Source organism: Copidosoma floridanum, unplaced genomic scaffold (genome assembly GCF_036245765.1).
Source record: "Copidosoma floridanum isolate Cflo_tuat_1 unplaced genomic scaffold, Cflo_Japanese_pri ptg000020l, whole genome shotgun sequence".
In the NCBI taxonomy this organism is placed as follows: Eukaryota; Metazoa; Arthropoda; class Insecta; order Hymenoptera; family Encyrtidae; genus Copidosoma; species Copidosoma floridanum.
This window is the reverse complement of record NW_028321897.1, coordinates 20,108,132-20,130,036: the sequence shown is the minus strand read 5'-3', so window position 1 is coordinate 20,130,036 and position 21,905 is coordinate 20,108,132. Positions and strand designations below refer to the sequence as shown.

Here is a 21,905-nt window from a genome sequence, read left to right as displayed (position 1 = left end):
TTCTAGTGAGTCAAGCGATGAATAAATCCCTGAGTAAGGGCTCCTTTTATACATAAAAGTATTACCCATTCTGCTACTATTACCTTTCTTCTTTTACTCTTTTCTTATTTATCTAATATCAAGTGATTTGAGAACTTCAAAATAACGATCCCTGGCATATCACTCTTGATAAGAGCCCGTGTAGCTTACTTCATAGTGGCCTTTGACCTGCAGCTATTAGAAGTTGAGCCTTGCCATCTTCCTTTAGACACCGTTAATATAACCTAGAGTTACATACAATTGTCACAACTCAATAATTTTGCTGTAACACACGTTGTACAATGCAAGGTAACCATCCATAGAACTATTAGTTAAAGCGGTATGCACTAACAAAACTCTATAGTGCATAACCATGTAACCAACTTCATCGATAACTATAATCACGGTGAATGTATGAAACAATATTGGCATACATTAGCGTGACTTACTGATCGTCAGTAATACTTCTGTCAACACATCAGCAAATATCGCTGTAACCTTAGCAGGTTCTGTAAATTCTGAACAAAAATGCAGCAGAGCATACTACGCAGATCGCTATGGGTCATGGAGTGATGACACCGTAGTTGGCGCCCTTCAAGTAAAATTACAATAATTATATGCTCACATAAATCTGCTTAAGGATATAATATTACTTCTCTCTGAAGATTGGTGTCCTTTTAATGCTGACAACTGCATATATCAAGACAGTAGCAACATCTATTAGGGTGTACTACCGAGATTATCTTGCAACTTCAAATTATACGAAATTTTATGCTAAGGTATTGCTGAATAACAAGTAGATATAGAAAAACTCACATAAGAAATATTATATTTATTCAAGTTGCACGATGTAACCTTCACCCTGACAATAAAGAAAATGGATAATATTTTTGGGCAAAACATAATCAAAATAGATCACCTGAAACTTTTTATCTTTGAAAGAGAAAGTGGCCAATCTCTTGCCACTCATAATATAAAAAATCCTGATAATGTTGATTTATTTGCATGTATTAACTCCAAATTCATCTACGTAATAAAAAATCTTTGATCACAAGTCAAATCTTTGTATAAAGATATCTTGACGCAGCGTTGCAGAGGAGATCACATTGCGTTGCAAGACGCTTTAGTAATAGCTGAAAAATCTTCAGATAAATTGGCTTACAATTTTATAAAAGGACCCGGATTTATGGCCACAATTACTGACGAAGCCATACGGATAATTAAGTGTATTCCAATAGAAGTAGCATTAAAAAGAATTGAAGACTACTTCGCTGAACTTCTAGTGAACAACAACGGAACTACAATATTCCTGACACCTAAAACACGCAACGATGATAAATATTAATCTGCTACATTAAACCTATGGATCGTCTGTACGAATGCTCAGAGCTATATGAATTAGCTTAGTAAGTTTACTACTTTTTTCAGGAAAGAATAACTGATAATAACCGTCGTAGACCTGAAAACGAAACGCAGTTCTACCAAGAGAATGTAGAATCCTCATCTTCACAAAATTCTGATGACAGTTCAACATTAATTCATCGAAAAGAGTCGACGATGCAAGAAAAGATCCCATGCTACCCGCAAATCATCAACACTCCCATACTACCAAGACAAGGAACACTAAAAAACCAAGAAAATAGGTAATTCTCTCCAACCATTATACAAGCTACAATTCCAAACACCCTAATCGCTCAAACCATTCCAATCGTTAAAGAAAGAAAAAACAGCCAATTTTTCGCTTTTCAGTAGTTAACACACCTCATAAATGTATATGTATACAGTTGGATTTTACTCCATAAAATTTTATAACTATTTTTGTTCAAGGAGGCTTCTAAAAATAAATAATTAATTAAGTATATAATCAATGTATAACCATAACAATACAGATGCGCATTATTATAGGTCATACGTATTTTAATTAACATATTTTAAACCTGTTACTCTTCAATAACCTAACTCATATTTATTTTATTTAAAAAATTACTACATATAATTACTAACATAACGTTCTAAGTTAAATATCATTATGTACCATCCTTCTTCTAAAACGATGTACTCAGCGGACTGCTCCTAGGTTATTATAAGAAGCCCTAGTACCAGTTTTAAGAGAGGGATGGTAGGAAAGACCTTGACTCAAATTTACTAAAAAACATTATTTTTTTCTTCTTTTTTAAATTAGTTATAGCTAGATGTGAGTTTTCGCTAACTACTACTAAATGCAATCAATAAAGTTAACATTAGGATTAAAAAGCTAATCTAACAATATAGAAGTAGTAATAAGTTTTTTAAGAATACTTGGTACTAAACAATAACCTTTATATATTAGTTGTTAAGTATCAGTGCAGTAAAATTTTAATAAATATATATTTTCATATAGCGAACTGTTTCCAGTTCTTCGTTCGAAGTCCTAGCAATAGTCTTAGGAGGGGAGTGTTACGTTGAGGCTGAGCTCGACGCATTTTTTTTTCTATTTTCTCCTTCTTTTCTTTTTCTCCTTGCAAGCCCATGTTTTCGTATCTACCTTAACACGACATACTCACGCATATACCAAGCACTGGAGCTAATGCTTCACGATGCACGAGAGACCGAATAAGATAAAGATCCAAGAACTAGTCTACATCTTCTTCCCACTTTATGCGTTGACAGATTTATCTTCATTATTCGGTGAAATTTAATAAATAGGTTTCCATCCTTTTCTTTCTCTGCCTTAACCATTCGTAAACAAGGTGGCGTAGTTATGTAGGCCGACATTCAAGTCAGGATGTTTGGTTCATACGTTGGCTAACGTTCGTGCAACGAGACTTGACAGCGGTATACAACACTTCTATCATTCTCTTGTCTTAACACTTACAATATCAAGGGTCATCAAGCCGAAAAAACGTGAACTGTAATGTGATCTATTTTCGACGAGCGAACACTGGGACCAGTATCGTTGTCATACCATATTCTTTAGCGAGTAAGCATTACCCCGAAACCAAAACAATCTATGTCAAGGGAGACAGAAAATATATAGAAAATCTTTCTCTCTCCCTGCTACAAGATGATGCAGACTGATTTTAAGAACTTATATACGTATTGTCATCTTTGGCCATAGTGGCAATAATAAGAAGGCAAGATTTTTGGCTATATAAACCCATGGCCTCCTTTGCGAGCAGGTTGGTAAAAAAAAAATTCGTTTGATGGTTAGGCCGGCTTGAGTATATACCTAGAACAGTAGCCAGACTAGAATAGACGACCTGAAGAACCCGGTTGGTGCCTATACGTGACGTGGAGAATGCAGTCCATTTGTTTTAACTCAAATTACATCCGACCAGCCAGATCTTGCCTTGACAACCACTTTTATACCCCTTTTTTTGACTATAATAAAAGTAGGTAATATTTATTTTCAAAGTGAATTTTTACGCACCCCCAAAATTTTTTTCCATATGAAACCCACAATTGCGTGCCATTTAATCTGGATATTGGTGGCCAGGCAGGTGGCAAAAGAAAAATTTCAATTAAAAAAGATCAAATAAGAAATCAGCGCTAAATTGTATGCCAGTTGGGATAAATGCTGATGGCCAAGCAACTAGCTTTTAATTAATGAAAGGAATTTTTAAATCAAGTAGCAATGCTAAGTTGTGTGCCAGTTGGTGTAAACGATGACGGTCAAGCAACTAGCCTTTATTCAAATCAATCAAGTGACAATGCTACGTTGCGTGCCGATTGGTGTCAATACCGACGGCCAGGTAACTAGTCTTTGTTTTAAAAACCCAATCTTCAAAGCTATATGCTGAGTGTCACTAGTGAAAAATGCTGGTGACCATATGGTTATAGACTCCTTAAAAAGGAACTAAGCTACCATTTCCGAATAAACGGCCGGTTACGTGTCGTTGCTGTAGATGCTGATGGCCAAGTAGCTACCTAACCTTTCTACAATCATTAAACCTGCTCCTACCTCAGTGCTTCGTCTTTAATCCTTCTTATCATGTATCCAGGCTATTGAGCGAAAGCTTAGGCCTAAATGCATAAATTAGTGCTACGCCGTCTTCAAAGTAACAGTACATAAGTGGGTTCTAAATGGTAAAACCTGATTTTAATAGCATTTCATTCAAATTTTGGGCAAACTTGGACTTTGCCAGATTTTATAGCCTTTTTAACGCCATATAGTGGATTAATTTAAAAAAAAAAAAAAAAATTTCAAACCTGATTTTTGACATTTTTTTCGTAAAACCTAATTCTAAGGTCAAAAAAATAACATTTGATATATTTTTTTTTTCATAAAAAAAACATACTGAAATCAAAAAACTAAGGTTTTTCATGCATAATTTTAAAATACGCTGGTGAAGGGTATATTTTCATTGCAGATGCAGATTAAGCGTCAAAAAATACATAAAGAATTATAGGTCTGGTCAAATGCGCAGACCTATTTTTTTGTGAGCCTGCATAATTAAGGAAAGATCACTCTAAATAGAGAGTAAACGTTTCCTTGCGCAACGAGTGGACCCTTCGGTAAGAGTTGCAGTTTATCCTTATTCTTACCACTATTCAGTTAGTAAGATTATTATTGAGAGATTTAATTATTATCTTAGTTCATAATTGCCAAGCACATACCGTCTTTATGGCAAAGTAATATATAAGAATATAGATTTATCAGTGTCTAGTCAGTAGAACAGCACAACAGTATAAAACTATTAAAAAAATGATAAAATTTGTTACTTTGCTTAAAAAATAGAATAATATTTAGAAGAGTATGAGTAATAAAAACCGTGAAACCAACTCAAAACTGTATACACGTGCAAACTATTTATTGAATAAATAAGCAGGGCCTGCTCTCTATAGTACACAAGTGCATATTAAAGATAAAATATTGATCGCATTAGAAAGTAGGTATTTGTAAAGAGCCGTTTTAAAGCTCTCAAGGTAACTCGTGAGATGCACTGGCAGTGGAGTAATATCCTCAAGATTTATGATAATACGAGAAAAGAATGTAGCATACATAACACGAAAAAGTAGCAATAGAGATCGTAAATATTGGAAGCGCATAGTGAGCTGACCTACGTAGCTCCTTCAAGGCCAGGACAAATGCTTTACCTCACTGCATCGTAAAGAGGTAAAAAATATGGATAAAAATACGTAACTAAGGCATCTGCTAAAAGGGAATGTAAGATTGATTTGGATCCACATACAAGTCGACTGTATGTACGCAGAAGCTGACGAGGCTCAGGAAAAGCCATCTCAAGACAAAAAAATATCTTTCTTTACCTTTAATTATACTAAAGAATAGTGCAAAGTTATGCCTCAATCACAAGTCCTGATTGCAAACCCGTACAGATGATAGCTCATCTATACCTTAAGGTCTTATCAAACCAAGGAGTCAGTCTATGGCAAAAGACTCAAACGCCATACAGAAGCACGCTCATACAGCAATCAAAGTCTGCTGCTTTAAAAAATGTCAAGACACGTTTATCACAGAGAGCATCAGCATTAAAACGCCGAAAATGACAAGCCCTTCGTAGAATGAGTAATAGTGAGTTTTGAGAAGATCTGAGCTTAGACCACCATTAATTATGATTCCGAAGAGCACACTACTACGATTTTGCTCCGATAGTACACGATAGTGGTACAAAAAACTCATTAGGACATTTCCCTTCCGGCACCAATGAACTGAAGCCACTAAGTGGTTCAGTAAAAATTGCGAAATAGTTGTACCAATTACATTAAATAGTTAAATAGGTGGATATCAACTGAGCTCGTGCTTATCGAGCAATAAAGAACAACTACCTTTTCATAAGAAAGTCGTTGATTCGTTGCTTTGATCACCAGGGGCTCTATCACAACCTTCGATATCTCGCAAAAGTCAGTATTTTTTTCAATAATTGACATAAAATTATGGTTGTGCGCATGCGCAGTATAAGAATTATCGAAAAAATACTGACTTTTGCGAGATATCGAAAGTCGTGATAGAGCCCCTGCGTCGAAGTGTTATTGATTCTAGCACTCGCAAAGAATACATTGCTAGTCGATCTCTACATCGACAACGTTGCCTTGTTGCAGAAATTAAATAATAAAGTATCTTTAATCCTAAGCATTCCTTAACACTGATCACTAAGTAATGTGTCACATTTAGTGTTACCTTAAAGGAAATGATCATGTGATTCGTTACGTTCCCACACAAATAAAATGCAACGCTACCCCCCTAGACATTCAAACGTCTTTTCCTCCAGCTCTCATCCCCTTGTCATGACAATCAGCACGTAATATAATATTTCGACAAGTGATGTGCACTAAAAATACGTTATTCACGTTTCTGTAAGAGTAAAAATATTGATGTTATGACTATAATGCCATCTATATTAAATACATAAATTTTATAGTCAGGTCATGAGTTTGATGAATTGGCATGAGAGAAGACTTATAGTACTGATTTATAAGAGTCTAGTAAACATGCAAGCTATTTGGTAAATAAAGACAAGAAAGAATCATAGAAAAATTTTTGTAGGGCCACGCTCAAAAAACTGAAACTGGCTTTTACTATGAGTATGACCGAAAGCAAAAGATTACTTTGAGGGTGAAATTTTTTTGATATTGCTGATAATTCTAAGTCAACAAATGTCGGTTAAAATTTTTAATTATCAGGATGTAACCAAGGTAGGGAACAGAAACGATACTAGTTGTGCAGGAAATCAGAACTTGTAGGCTTAACTCTTCAACTTGGGATTAACTTAAATAGGTCCTTTACTTAACAATTGTACAGTAACAATTTTAATATAATTGAACCAAATACAATTAGTAGTTAAATAGGTGAATATGAACTGGGCTCATGTTCATCAAATAGGAGTGAGTGGAGGTATTACTGACACTTTTTCGTTTAGGATGTACGTAAAAACTTACAATATACACATGTATTTATACACAAACTTAATTTTTTGTTTAATTAAAAGCTTTTGTACTTAGATACCATATAACAATCGTTTAAATGATAAAAACTGTAAAGTATAATGATTATTAAACTTTCAATTAATTAGCTAAATGCTGGTATTACTGCACTGTGTTTGTATTACTGACATCCAATTACTGCCATAGCATTTTTTTTATAGTTTTTGTTATCTTATGTTTCTCTTCAAATTGCACGACTAGTTGTTGTTGCTTCACTAATTTCATTTTTTCTTTTTCAATCCTAATTTAACTTTTACAAATACTTTTCTTTCTCTCTTCTAGCTCTTCTCTCTTATTTTCCTGACTTTCAACATTAATTTTTTTTTTTAAAGAAACAATCTCCTCCTTGATACTTTTCTGGATTTTTTTTTTTCAACCGCTTATTGCCACTGAGAACCACATATAACAAATGAAAGCTTTTTCTTATTCTGTTTTTTACTACTTATGTAAAGAATATTGTTATCAGGCCATGTAAATATCCAGAAATTAAATCTGAAGATGGTCTTGAGTTGTTTGTTGTATTTTACAAAGTTTCATTTGGAAAGTCGAATTGTTATTCAGTTGAACTCAAAATTTTAACTGTTTGCATGTCTGTATTTTCAGTAGAAGCATGAGTTTTGTTTTCTTTATTTTTGGATTTTGAATGTAAGAGTGGTAATGATGTTTTGGGATTTTTAAAGTATGACTCCACCGGCAATGCTGTCCAATGGTCTTTATTTATTTATTAAAGCTTTAATAAATAAATAAAGACCATTGGACAACATTGCCGTTGGAGTCATACTTTAATATTTCAATATCCTGCTGTCGTCAGATTCATAGTATTACAAATGTTTTGGGATTACTTAAAAAAGGTTTTATTATGATAAAAGTACCAATAGCTTTTTCATGATAATACCATGATCTGAATAAGTTTTTTTTTGTTTTTCGACAGTAAGATGTACCCATGTATAAAAAAAATTGCAATTAAAAAAATTAAGTAGGCAAGGATTTTGTTTTCTTTTATTCTCCTAGTCAATGCTCATACAATGCATTTAATAATTATTATAATAAATTTGAGATAAAATATACGTAACTATGATAATTTTATCTGCAATAAATGAAGTTCACTGTGATACTTTTTTAGACTTAATATTTAATTCTTAACCATTACTACTCGTGATTTTACGTAAAGTAGCAGTAATTGCATCACTGTTAGTATTGCCTAAATTTACCCCTACTAGAGAACAACTACTCTTTTTACAAAAAAGTCGTTAATCACGTGAACCGAAGTGTTGTTGATTCTATCACTCACAAATAGTTCATTGTTAGTCGATCTCTACATCAACAACGTTGCCTTATTGCAGGAATTCAATAAATAAAGTATCTTTTATCCTATGCATTGTATTTCGAACGAAAAAGTATTAAAATTGTGCTGAAAATTTGCATTAACAAACAAAAATATCTACAGAAAACATTTTTTGCTCAACGTTTTATTTCCTCAATTAAAGAATACAAAGGCAATTTACATGATAACTTTTGTTTTGGTTTATTTATGTACATCATAAATAAAATATTAATTCAAGAAAGTGGGAAATTTAGATTCAATAAACAAAGAAAATTTTCTTTACATTTGTTATGAGTTATAAATTTAATTTTATACAACATTTGTATAATCCTTCAGCATAATGTGTATGATAGTTCTAGTAGAGACTTTTTGCATCACAATAATGCTGAATTTGTAGTTATTAGTGTATTTAGTTGACTGTGTAGCTTAAGCAAGTGAGTAAACAACATTAAACCATTGGCTATGATAATGGCTGTAGGCTGTTTCAATGTTTAAGCAAAATAATTTAAATATTATTATAAATTTAGAGTGACGGATAAAAAGCTTGGTTCAGAAAACTTCATACAGTATAACAGCAAAGAAACTTAAGGTGATTAGGATAAGAAAGCATATAGTCAGGGCACCAGAGTATTAGAAGGTGGTGGTTCTTTATAACAAGACGATGTTGAGCTTAAAATTCGAAAAAAATATATTGAATAATACCTTGAGTTGTTGACTTCAACGGAGATACGCGTCATTGTTTTTTATCGCAAAATAACTTGCAAAAAAGCTTAATTTCAGTTTTGATAAAATATTTCGGAAAGTTTTGGTTTTGGAGTAAGATTTTATATGCAAAAGTTGTTGACCCTATAATTTGACATAAGAAGTAAGTGTTAAGAAGAACTAAAAAATTTGGTCTTTTGTTTAAACAAGCGAGAAAGCTGAAAAACGCAAAAAAATTAAAATGCATGAAAGTATATTATCTGCCATATAATTTTATAGAAGTATAACTTTTTACTTGGGTATCCAAGCACTTGTGAAAAAGATAAAGTTAAATGGCATTTTTTGATTTGAAGGAATCTCCAAGTTTTTTGGGTACAAAAGATTACTTATAGATAAACCTATTGAATTTTCTAATAGACCGACAAGTTGTTTTCCAAATGGATTTAGGAAGAGGGGATAAAGTGTGCGTAAAAGCATGTATTGGAGTATATCCACATGAGAAAAACAATTGCTAGATTTACTGCACACATTAGTGTTCCTCTCACTTCTCTGAACTTTTCTCCTAGTAACTATGTGAAGAACGTCCTTAAGTCAAAAAAATTCTTTAATCATGAATGGAAAAATTGTACGAGAATAAGACAAAAAAAATTAGTTCTTGTATTTGTACAGTACAAAAATTTTTTGTTTTAATGTTTAAAAGTTTTGACAAGTTGTAACAAATTCTGTAAACAATTATTTATTCATTTTAAAAGTAACTAACTAATAATAAGTAAATAAATGTTTATTATGACATAATATAAAAGCTGCTTTGCAAATATATACTGATTTTAAAGTTTTTAAAACATCTACTCAAAAAATATATTCCATCAAATAAATTATCTGTGTATTTAATGTATAATCGAATTAAATGGATTAATACACAGTAAATAAAAATTTACATTAAAAATAAGCAAGGAACTGTACGACAGAATAAAATAATATGAGTTTCTCATATCGGTCAAGCTCATAGCGCAGTGGGTAAGGTCCTCGATCAGTGTGCAGGAGGTCTGGGGCTCAAATCTCTTGGGAAACTTCTTTTTTTTTTTTTTTTTTTTGGAATTGGTTTGATGTCCTTTAGGGTCATGTTTTGTAGAGGAAACTAAAAGTATGTCATGGGATCAAGGCAAAGTGGGAGGATCAAGCAAAATCCTCTTCCACCACACTTTTTCTCAACGTCAAAATCTGAAATCGTTGATTTACCCTCGCACATAACGCGCTTATAGAAGTATAATTTCAAAAACCGCAAGTACAAGGCCGTTTTTCCTGTAATTTTTTACTTAGATAAAAACAAGACAGTGCAATTAATTACGCTTATTTTTCTATTAGTTTAAAAAAAAAGTTGAGATATAGGTATAGTTATAAGGTTAAACACCGTTAGCGATGCGGCAAGCTTCACAAAGAAGATGATGAGGAGTGAGGTTGAGGGATTACAAGTACATTTTTTTTTGATAAAATAAAAAAAGTGATTATATCACTAACTAATTGAAGAAACGTGAATAGGATGTGATCAGTCTTATAACAGGTCTACATAACTGTAAAGTTATAAATGTATACGCAGATCCGTGCAAGCACGTATGTGTGTGTTCGTGTGTGCATATTTGTGTGAATGAATTATGTCATAGCAGCTCCTTTAATTGTAAGTCCATGACATTAACCTCATGTATATTCTAAGTATTTTAATAGATATCATCATCAGTCAAGCAACATAAGAATGATATTAACCATGTGTTAACTTACAGGATGTAAATCGATGTAAGTAGAATGTTGTTCTTTTTTTGGTTTCAAGCCCTTTATATGAGTTAGCAGTTTTTCATTAGCTTTGAAAAAATGGGGAAAAGAAGAAAGCATTGGAGCTCCATAGTGACAAAGTGAATTATTAAAAATTCCTTCTGGTGAACAAGTAGGAGCAGCTTGTTCATTGGCATTAACATGTTTCTGACAGAAACATGAGTTGTATGTTGAATTTGATATAAAAACATTTTCAGACAACGTATACCTGAAACATATAAAAAATTGACAGCAATTAATCGTTAGTAAATTATCCATTTATTTAGACATATGTATCAATTAAAAATGCAATTTCCTAGGTGACTATAAGAAAAAATTTATTCTGAAAATAATACAACAATTGAAAGATAATAATTTTTCAGTCTACAAGAATTTAAAAAAAAAGTTATTATGAAGATAAATAATCTTCATAATAATATAAGACGTCCAATGATAGTTGGTTAATAATTAAAATAACGTCCAATGGTGGTACTGTCAAATTTTGTGGTTATTGAAAAACAGAACGGCTGAAACGTCGTTTTGTTTTTCAATAAATACAAAATTTGACAGTACCACCATTAGACGTTATTTTAAATAAATAATCTCCACTAAATCTACAATACAATTTTCATCGATGATTATTTAAATACTTTAAATGATTACAAGACCAAGAATGTAACATTACTTTTTGTACAATTAATTCTCTGTATGTTATTTCTCTTTTTTTCTTACTTGCGTCGTGTTAGAATATTCTAATAAGAGGTAAGATAAACAAGTTCTAGTGAATAAGAATAATATTAAATTATTTAGGCCACAACTCGGTTACAATGTGACGTTGCCAAGGTAATCCCTGAAATGACCATAAACTGGTTTTACTCTTGGTGTGTGAACAAATTTAGGAAATATTCATCTCAGACTTTTGTCTTACATAGACATGGTATGTATGTGTATGTATAAATACACATAAAAAAACTTAAAGCGTGACTCGACAATATACTAGTTTCGTTGAGAAAGATCTCGTTTAGTTTCTAAGCCACACATAACGTCTATCTTAGGTTTTCTGAAACTGAATGGTGCGTACAGAGTTGTACCACAAATCCATCCTATCTGCTGTGTAAACTAATCTAAAACAGCACCACCTAAACGGAAAGACAAGGCGATGCTGGATAACACGATTACATAGGCTTATTATGGCCTGAAACGTTATTAATCATGTTTTGTAGTTTTAATGCATTTTTGATACTGAGAATATCGATTATTAGTGTCAAGAATTTGTTTTCAACAGAATACAATTTTTTTTTAATTACTATTATTTTTCTATAACTATAAAATTATGGTTGTCTTCTGTTATAAACAAACTTTTAACACTAAAAATTGATATTTTAAGTATGAACAATGCATTAAAACTACAAATAACCATTAACAAAGTTTGCAATCTATAACAGGCTTTGTAATCGTGTTATCTAGCATCACCTATCCTTGCCACGCACGCAGGCGGTGCTGTTTCAGATTGCTTGTTCACTCGCTTGCGGCGCTCTGCCTTGCCATAAAAGTATCTTCTGTTGTAGTTAAACCACCTGCGTACTACTCATTCACCCTCACCTGAATACATTGGCTTATGGGAGCCATCATCCCCTGCTTGGCAACTAGCAGGTATTACAGTATCCTATTTTGGTGACTCCAATGTGATCAAGGTAAAATTTTTCAGAAGTTGGCGGCTATCTTGAAGATTTCCTTTGCAGGTCATACTGCGACAGCAGAGGAGAGAGAAAGATATCGCACATGTTCCGGAAAGTGCAACGAACTTGTGCACGTTTTTTCACCAGGCTGCTGCTATTACGTGCTCTGCACGCCTTCTTTATTGCTGCTGCTCGTGCGTGTTTGACACGCCTTGTCATCGCCGTTGCTGCATGCTTCTGCACGTTTTTGCTGTGAGTACTGTGGCTGTTGCATGTTCTGCGCGCCTTCTGCACCAGGTCGACGTATGAAAGCAGTGTAATTAAGTGAACAGAAGATTTACAGTCAGGTAGTGTCTCAACGTTTGACTTCCACCTTACCCCCCATTCTGAACAGCTGGCTTTTGCTGCTGCATTCTATAGTCAGACTGTGGTTGTGCGTGAACTGTGACCAATTGAGATATAATAATTTGAAATTTGTATTATTAATCAGTGTCAACGCACAATTGTGTCGAAGTAACAATCCTTGCTAACTTGTGGTTTATCCTTGTCGAAGCCCCCTTACAGCTCACAGACACTGCACGCTACAAGCAAGTTTGATTGGTGCCTTATCTGATCACTGTTTTGCGTAGCTGCGAGTACACTTTGTTTTTATCAATTAACATACCAACTCTAGTTAATTTCTACCAACCTGTGGTCAACCACTTTGCAGCACAGAGGTGCCCCTTATTTAGCTTCTTTACAGTTCAGCATATTTTTTTTTATTAACTTTGCACTTTTTGCTGTTCCTGCGAGAACAGACTAGGCGTAAGCTTTTGTTAATATTGAACTAATGCGTAGTTGGCAGTGTTGTTCAGCCTTGTGCCTTCGCTGTTTATTTTGTTGTGAGTCATAAGGACTCAATATTCTTCTTAATCTACTCCCAGATTTCAAAAATAGAGGAGTTAAAAGCTGGGAAAACTCTTTTTGGTTGCAAATAATACTCTAATCAATACGTATGGGGATTTGAAACTTTCTTTCGGCCTTAAATTTAAACGCCCTATCTCTTGGAACTTTATAGTGGCCAATGTTCCGTATCCTATTATAGGAGCTGATCTCTTACACTCGTATGGGCTGATCGTTGACATTCGCAAGCGTAGACTGATTGACCTTTTTGCTAACACCTTCACTGTTGGTGTGATCTCAACTTGCCTTTACACAAAAGTGAGCATTATTGATCCTTCTTCAGTGTGGTCGAGACTCCTCTTTAAATTTCCAGAGATAACAGGTAGCAAACCTGCCGATCCCATCACAGCCTCAGATATCTTTCATTTCATCGAAACCACTGGTCCCCTGGTACACGAATGTCTTCGTCGTCTTGACCCTGTCAAACTCAAGGCAGCTCAAAAGGGATTGGAGGCTCTTATTCGGGAGGGTATTTGTAGAATTTCCAAAAGTCCTTGGGCCAGCCCTATCTATACGGTGAGAAAAAAAGACGAAAGCTGGCGCATCTGCGGTGATTACTGTCGCTTGAATGCTCAAACTGTGCCTGATAGATTTCCTATTCTTTATTTGTTATTGCGTTTATCTAGAAAAAAAATATTTTCTAAGCTCAATTTATTCAGGACTTACTACCCAATTCCAGTTACACCCACGGACGTTATCAAAACTTCTGTCACCACTCCCTTTGAATTAATCGAGTATGTCTTTATGACTTTTGGCCTACGTAACGCCTCTCAATTTTTTTAGAGGTACATTTCACAGACCTTAGGTGATCTTGAATTTGCCTTCATTTATCTGGATAGTGTGCTCATCTTTTCCACTTCCATCGAAGAGCATTAACAGCATTTAAAAATAGTCTTCGAAAGACCGAAGCAATTCGGTCTTAGGTTAAACATTCCTACATGTGAGTTTCCAAATTGGTCTAAATTGGTCTTTTTAAGTCATTTTGTCAATTCCAAAGGATCTCAGCCATGTTCTGACAAGGTGGAAGCCATTCTCAGCTTTTATTTACCTGTCACAGTGGCTGACCTTTACAGATTTTTTGGTCTAGTAAACTTTCAACGTCGTTGCATTCCGCACGCAGCTTTCACTCAGACCCCTCTGTTCAACTATAACACTGATTCGAAGAAAAATGACCAGCGAGTCATTGATTGGACCCCTGATGCCAGGAAAGCTTTTAATGTCACCAAAAGACACCTCGTGGAGGCGACTCTCCTTGTCCTTCTGTCTCCTGATGCTGAAACGCATCTCGTCAGTAACGCATCAGATTTCGCTATGGGTGCTACTCTTAAGCAGCTCTTTAAAGGTGTCTGGAAGCCCCTTATCTTTTTCTCTAGAAAATTTCGTTCAGTTCAGCGTAATTATAGTGCATATAATCACGAGCTAACAGCAACTAACGAATCAATGAAATACTTTAAACGTTTCTTGGAAGTTTGTTTGTTTAAAATCATCACTGACCACAAACCGCTAATTTATGCATTTTCTCAAAGAGCTGACAAGGCCTCTCCTCACCAGTGGTGTCAGCTCTGCTTTATCTCGCAATTCACGACAACTGTTGAGTATCTTCTGGGCTTCAGCAACGTGGTTTCTGACACTCTTTCTAGGGTAGAAGTTATTCACCTTCCTCCGGAAATTAAACTGCAGGATTTGGCTAATTGGCTAAGGAGCAATTACAGGACTCAGAGCTTTCGAAGCTGTTTAAGTCGCCCAGTCATTCTCTCTACCTCGAACTAATTGAGGTCTACTATACCATAGCTAGGTTACAGCCATACCAAGCTATTTTGCGACCTTACAGAAAAATTATCCGTCCTTTTATACTCCAACCACTGCGCAAGCGAATCTTCAAATTGTTCTATCTTCAAAATCTTCAAAATCTTGAATCTGCATCTCACCCAGGGACAAAAGTTAATGATCAGTTAATCAGGCAGAAATATGTCTGGCCTGAGATATACAGGAATATCGCTTCTTGGTGTTAGGGCTGTCTTGACTGGCAGCAGTCAAAAGTTTCGAGACACGTTAAGAACGAGCCTTTACAATTTGTTGCTCCAAACGATCGGTTTTGCCACGTTCATATTGACTTGGTCGGTCCTCTAACTATCAATGAAGGTTATTCATTGGTATTTAGAGGACCTAGAGTCATACATACTTACTATGATCGACTGGTTTTCCAGATGGGTAAAGGCTATTCCCTTTAAAGACATATCCACTACTTCTGTTATTCGAGCTTTTCATGAGGCCTGGGTAGTACGTTTTGGAGCTCGCAATTTTGTGACTACCAATCAGGGGTCACAATTTGGATCTCAGCTATTCTTAGCCTACTCATTTATTGGCTGCCAAAGAAAGAGAACGGTGGCTTACCACCCTGCTTTCAACGGCATGATGAAATGGTGGCATCGCAGTTTTAAGGCAGCCCTCATGTGTCGCAATGATCCTGAAAGGGTCAAACTCTTGCCAACAGTTCTCCTTGGCCTGCGTACTGCTGTGAGGAGTGACACAAGTGCTTTTTCGGAAGACTCTCTCTATGGGACAAACATTCGTATCCCTGGTGAATTTCTCATCACCAGCGACTTCACTGCTAATCCACAAATTTTTATTGAGGTTTTTTGCGAACACATGAAAAAGCTAAAACCTGTACCTGTTGCCCATTGGCGTAAGCCTTGTCCTTTACTTTTCTAAGGATTGGACACCTGCAAACAGCTGCCGCTAAGAAACCTCTATAAAGGCCCTACACTGGTCCTTACAAGATCCTGAAAAGACTATCTGATCAGGACTTTAAAACTAATTTCAAAGGTAATCCTCGAGTGCGCTCAATGGAGCTCTTGAGACCTGCTTATTTTGTTCCCGAAAACCTAGCCCCTCCACTACCTTCAGCCTAAACTCAAATCACTCCTGAACCTTCTTCAATTCTTATCCTTAAAATTTACAGCAGGAAGAAAGTAACTTTTGACGCTTCCGTTAAAAGCAGTTGGCTTACGAATCAATATAATCAATAATAAGATTTCTTTTATATATTTCTTCGAAAAAATTATTTAAGATTGTATTTTGCATACATACAAGACTATAAATCTAGTCTTTCGACCACAAGTCGACGCAATACAAAATTTTTGTTGTTGCTATGCTAGCTTTAAGTAAAAACGATTTGTATTAGTATATCTTTATATGATTTCCACGTATAAGACTACAAATCTAATCTTTCAACAATTAGTGTACCCTCCAATTGTGTTACTCGTATTATATATATATATATATATATATATATATATATATATATATATATATATATATATATATATATATATACACATGTACATATATATATTTCTATATAATATAGTCGTAAAAGTTAGAGCAAGGTTTTGCTCCCAAAGCTACCCCCACTCCCCCCAAATAAGGTAGTTCTTCTATCATTTTCTTGCATTTTTCGAGTAATCCTACCTTTTTTGCTAGCTCCCCCCCAACCTCCCCCGCTCAATCCAGTTTCCCTCCCCTCTCCCCTCCAGCTTCCCCATATATAATGTAAATGTATTCGTTAAGCCTTATATATTAACTGTTACAAGTGGTCTAATTTTCACATATAATTTTATTTGACCACAACAAAAAATTTTGTAACAATCATCTTGCTTACGATGTTGATTTTAATAACATACTTTAAAATGTCTTTTTAGGTGCTCTGCTCTTACATAACCTTTTCCACAATTTTGAAAAATATTTTTTTGAACGTTTTTTTCATGACTTTTCAAATGTCTCTGTAAGTAATAATTTCTTTTAAAACTTTTTTTGCATTTAATACACTGAAAATTTTTTCAATGTTTTGGCATTCCTTTGTGTGACGCAAATAGTTTTTCCTGTTTAATATTATAATGCTACACAGATCACATACGAAAAATTCTTTTTTGTCAATTTTTTCATGCGATGATAGACACTCTTGATTTGAAAATTTTAAGTTACATTTGTCACACTGATAAAATTTTGCATCCATGATGGTGTATCTAAAAATATATTACAAAAAACGGATTGTTCATGATTTATACAATGCTTTTCAATAATTTTAATTATTTAACAATATTTTTCTTACACAGATCTATCTCCAACTTTAAATTTAGACTTCAAGTTCTCTGTAAATGTAAAACGAAGAATTTTTTTTTTTGCGATTGGAGAGTCTAATTTGCTGTCAAATTTTCGTTCAGACATTTTGCAACTTTTCAAAACGAATTTACAATGGGCCGAAATTTTGAATGAGCTGTCTATCCTGTATGAGTCATTAGATATTTCTAAGCTCTAATAACTATATGTGCCCCCGCCGCGCTCTGCCCACCAACCCCCGTAATTGCAAATTAGATTTACTAAGTATGGGAAAAAACCCGAATTTAATTATGCTGCCTTTTCAACTACGAAAATTTGTTTGCATGGTTTATTATGTCTGAAAATTTCTTTGGTGATATTATTTAAAAAAAATACAAAAAATTTTTTATGCAAGATTGTAAAGATGATCAAAATAAGGCTCTTTTGTAATTAAACAAAATTTTTAATTCTGAAAGTATGTCTTGTAAAGATTTCAGTTTTCTAGAACCAACAGAAACGACAAAAAAAAATCGATACTAACAATGATAAAAGAATAATTTTCATGAAATGTTTCCACAACTTAGTCATGATCAACGTGTAATTTTTAAAGAAATAATAATATTTGGGAGACACATTTCATTTTCTTGATGGTCCTAGTGGATCTGGAAAAACTTTTCTATACAAATAGTTAATTTTTTATTTCATATCAATTAAAACAATAATTCTTACAATGGCTTGGACAGGTATTGCTTCTGTTCTGCGTCCAAAGGGAATGACCACTTACAGAACTCTCAGACTTCCTTTAGACTTAAGTACCATACAGAGTGCATTCTTCCAGTTTAAGCCAGATAAACAAAACTTACGTCAGGTAGAAGTAATTTTTTGGAATGAAGCTTCTATGATACCGAAAAAAGTGTGAGAAATCGTTGATAGGACTTCTAAAGATTTATCTTGTAGCAATAAACCTTTTGGAAATAAAATAATAATTTTCGGTGGAGATTTCGTTCAATTCTTCCAGTGGTAAAAAATAGAAGCAAAATTACTTTTGTTTAACAAACCATGAAATTTTCTAATTTTTGGCCTTTGTTTGATATTTTTTATTTTAAAAATAATATACGTTTTATAAAAAAAAAATTTTTTTCATTGCTACTGGATATAGGAAAAGCCGAATTAAAAACTTTTAGAATTACTTGGACATGGAAAACAAATGATACATGTTTTTAAATTTTTAATAATGACGATGATCTTTTCATAAGTAAAGCTATATTAACATCTCACAATGAATACACATTTTTTAAACAAAAAAATTTTGAGTAATATGGTAGAAAAACTTGTATCGTATTAAAATATTAATGAATTAACTCACAAAGAAGTTAATAAATCAGACGATAGTATTTATATTTATTTTCCTACAGAATATTTAAAGAGTGTTAAAAAAGATCTTCCTTCACATAAATTGGATTTACAAATTTACGCTATTGTTATGTTGATACAAAACTTAAACGTTTCTGAAGGACATTGCAATGGAACAAGATTACGAATTACAAAATTATTTGAATACAACATCGAAGCTGAAATAATCACGGGTGAAAAAAAAGAAAATGAAGTATTAATTCCAAGAATATCACTACAAACAAACAATTCTTCTTCGCTACCTTTTATATTGTACAGAAAACAATTTCCATTTACCTTAGCTTTTTCTATGACTATCCATAAATTCCAAGGTCAAAGTTTTGATGCCTTAGGAGTATACCTTCGAAAACCATTATTTTCTCATGGGCAATTATATATTGCATTGTCTAGATGTAAAAACCCCAAAAAAATTTTTATCCCAATTTAATCAGAAAACAAATTTCAAAATAAAAATATTGTTTGAAATGATATTTTAGAGTAACAAAGAAACTATTCTATATTTTATTACTACTTTTATACTTTCTTAAAAATTTTCTCTGTCATCAAAAAAGAAAATTTCAGTACCGTCTAGTACCCAGATTGATGTAATTATAAACAATTCGTTTTTTGTAATATGTTTTCAGGTACAGCATCATGGATGCAAAATTTTATCAGTGTGATAAATGTAACTCAAAATTTTTTAATTAAGAGTGTCTATCATCGCACAAAAAAATTCACAAAAAAATTTTTTTGTATGTGATCTATGTAGCATTATAATATTAGACAAGAAAAACTATTTGCGTCACACAAAAGAATGCCATAACAATGAAAAAAATTTGAAGTGTATTAAATGCAAAAAAAGTTTCAAAAGAAATTATCACTTACAGAGACATTTTAAAAGTCATGAAAAAAGCGTTCAAAAAAATATTTGTTAAAATTGTGGAAAAGGTTATGTAAGAACAGAGCACCTAAAAAGACATTTTAGAGTATGTAATAAAAATAAACATCGTAAGTAAGATAATTGTAATAAAATGTTTTGTTATGGTCAAATAAAATTATATGTGAAAATTAGACCACTTGTAACAGTCAATATATAAGGCTTTACGAATATATTTACACTGTATATGGGGAAGCTGGGGAGAGAGCTGGGGGGCGGTGGGGGGGATGGGAGGAGCGGGGGGAGCTATCAAAAAAGTAGGATTACTCGAAAAATGCAAGAAAATAAAAGAACAACTACCTTATTTAGGGAGGAGCTGGGTGGGACCAGGGGGGATGTGGGGGGGAGCGGTGGAAAGAAAAACCTCACTTTCACTCTTATGACTTAATAATATAGGAAGATATATATATATATATATATATATATATATATATATATATATATATATATATATATTGTTACTGGGAGGGGATTGTGTGGGGACTCAGCGCTCTCCCTTGCCGACCTTACTTGAACTCTTTTTTCTTACTTACATGCGAGAGAAGCGCTTTTTTCTCTGGTGTAAATCTGGCACTATCTTCCCTCTCTATCCGGCTGCCGGTAAAGGCAGTCGCATTGTCTGCGCTAAGAATAATAAAGGTATCTTTTGTTGTAGTTAAGCCATCTGTGTACTACTCATTCACCTTCGCCTGAACACATTGGCTTATGGGAGCCATCATCACCTGCTTGGTAACAAGCAGGAATTACAATATCCCATATACTGCTCTTAACGAGTAATAAAATTTTAAGTCGCTACTGATTACTTGACCATCTCTACATTTTGTAGTAAAATATTTACAAGTAATTTGAACATTTCAAATTCTATTTGCCTTGATCGGCTGATATTAATAATAATTTCTTGTCATAACTTACATTGTCATTAATTTTTATATATATTCGCAAATCTATAGTTTTACTAACAGAATTAAAAGAAAAGTTTCGCAGCGCTGGATAATGATTAAAAACTATGGGACATACCGATACAAAACTGCAATTTCCTCGAAATAAACTTTTTTGAAATATTTTGTACTAAAAATTACTATAAAAGTGCTATATTTATTTATAGAATCTTTAACAATTATCACACATATTTTATTAAAAATTGAAGTTGTTGCTTTCATACATATAACTAAAATAGTTTTAAACAAAATCATTAAATTATAAGTAGTAATAGATCTTATTAAATTTAATTATTTTTTAAATGAGGTTAAATTGTATAATGACGTAAACAACAAATTTTCAGCTTTTTTGTTACACGCTGAGTGGAAAAGTTTCTCTTCATAACTTTGATAAAGTACTAAGAATTTAAAAATAACAGTTTTTATTGTGAAATTATTTTCTATTTTGTTTTGCAAAAGGACTTAATATTTGTCCTTAAATCTCTATATTATAACATATCAGTCACCAGCAGAAAAAAGATTTTTTTTTAATGTTAATACCAAAACAATCGAAACTCTTTGATCTTAGGGAGTATTTATCGGTGTCGTAAGCTTTTATATGAACAAAAAATTAATTTCTATTTTAAAGAAATAATTTAAAAAAATAAATAAGCCAAAATTAATTTTTGTAATAAGACGTATATTTTAAATTTCATTGTGTTAATAGTTTGTAACTTTATTTTAGATTTTTTTTTTATTTTGTATAAGATAAAGTGAAAAACTTCGTATTTCTTTGATTTACTGAATTAAATTATATTATAATTTTTTGAATCGAGACTATGTTTGATTCTCAAACTAAAGCATTTGTTACATCCCAAGTTAGTTCAGACGAATTATAATATAACTAAAAGCTATCTATCCATCAAATTCAAATAAGACGTATAAAGCAAGCTCATATATCAAGAGAAGCTTATACGTCACTTATATGCGTGGGTAATAGCTTTAAGGTGAATGTTTTATAATATGCTGACATATAGTACAGACAGCCTCTTTGTAAGAATGCAAGTATGAATTGAAATCGTATTATATGTATAAATGAATACATCGTATTATATTTATGTATGAATAACTTACTTGCGCACTGATTGTCCACTTCTGATAACAGCGAA

The 21,905-nt window shown here is 33.1% G+C and overlaps 1 protein-coding gene across 1 annotated transcript in view; it reads right to left on the bottom strand.

Moving 5' to 3' along the window:
- The window catches only part of LOC106636405 (lysosome membrane protein 2), a 319,399-nt gene that overhangs the window by 126,943 nt on the left and 170,551 nt on the right, over positions 1-21,905 (bottom strand). The window contains exon 4 of the mRNA XM_014348793.3: positions 10,742-11,000. Coding sequence (XP_014204279.2) covers positions 10,742-11,000 — 259 coding nt within the window. The remainder of the gene's footprint in view (positions 1-10,741; positions 11,001-21,905) is intronic.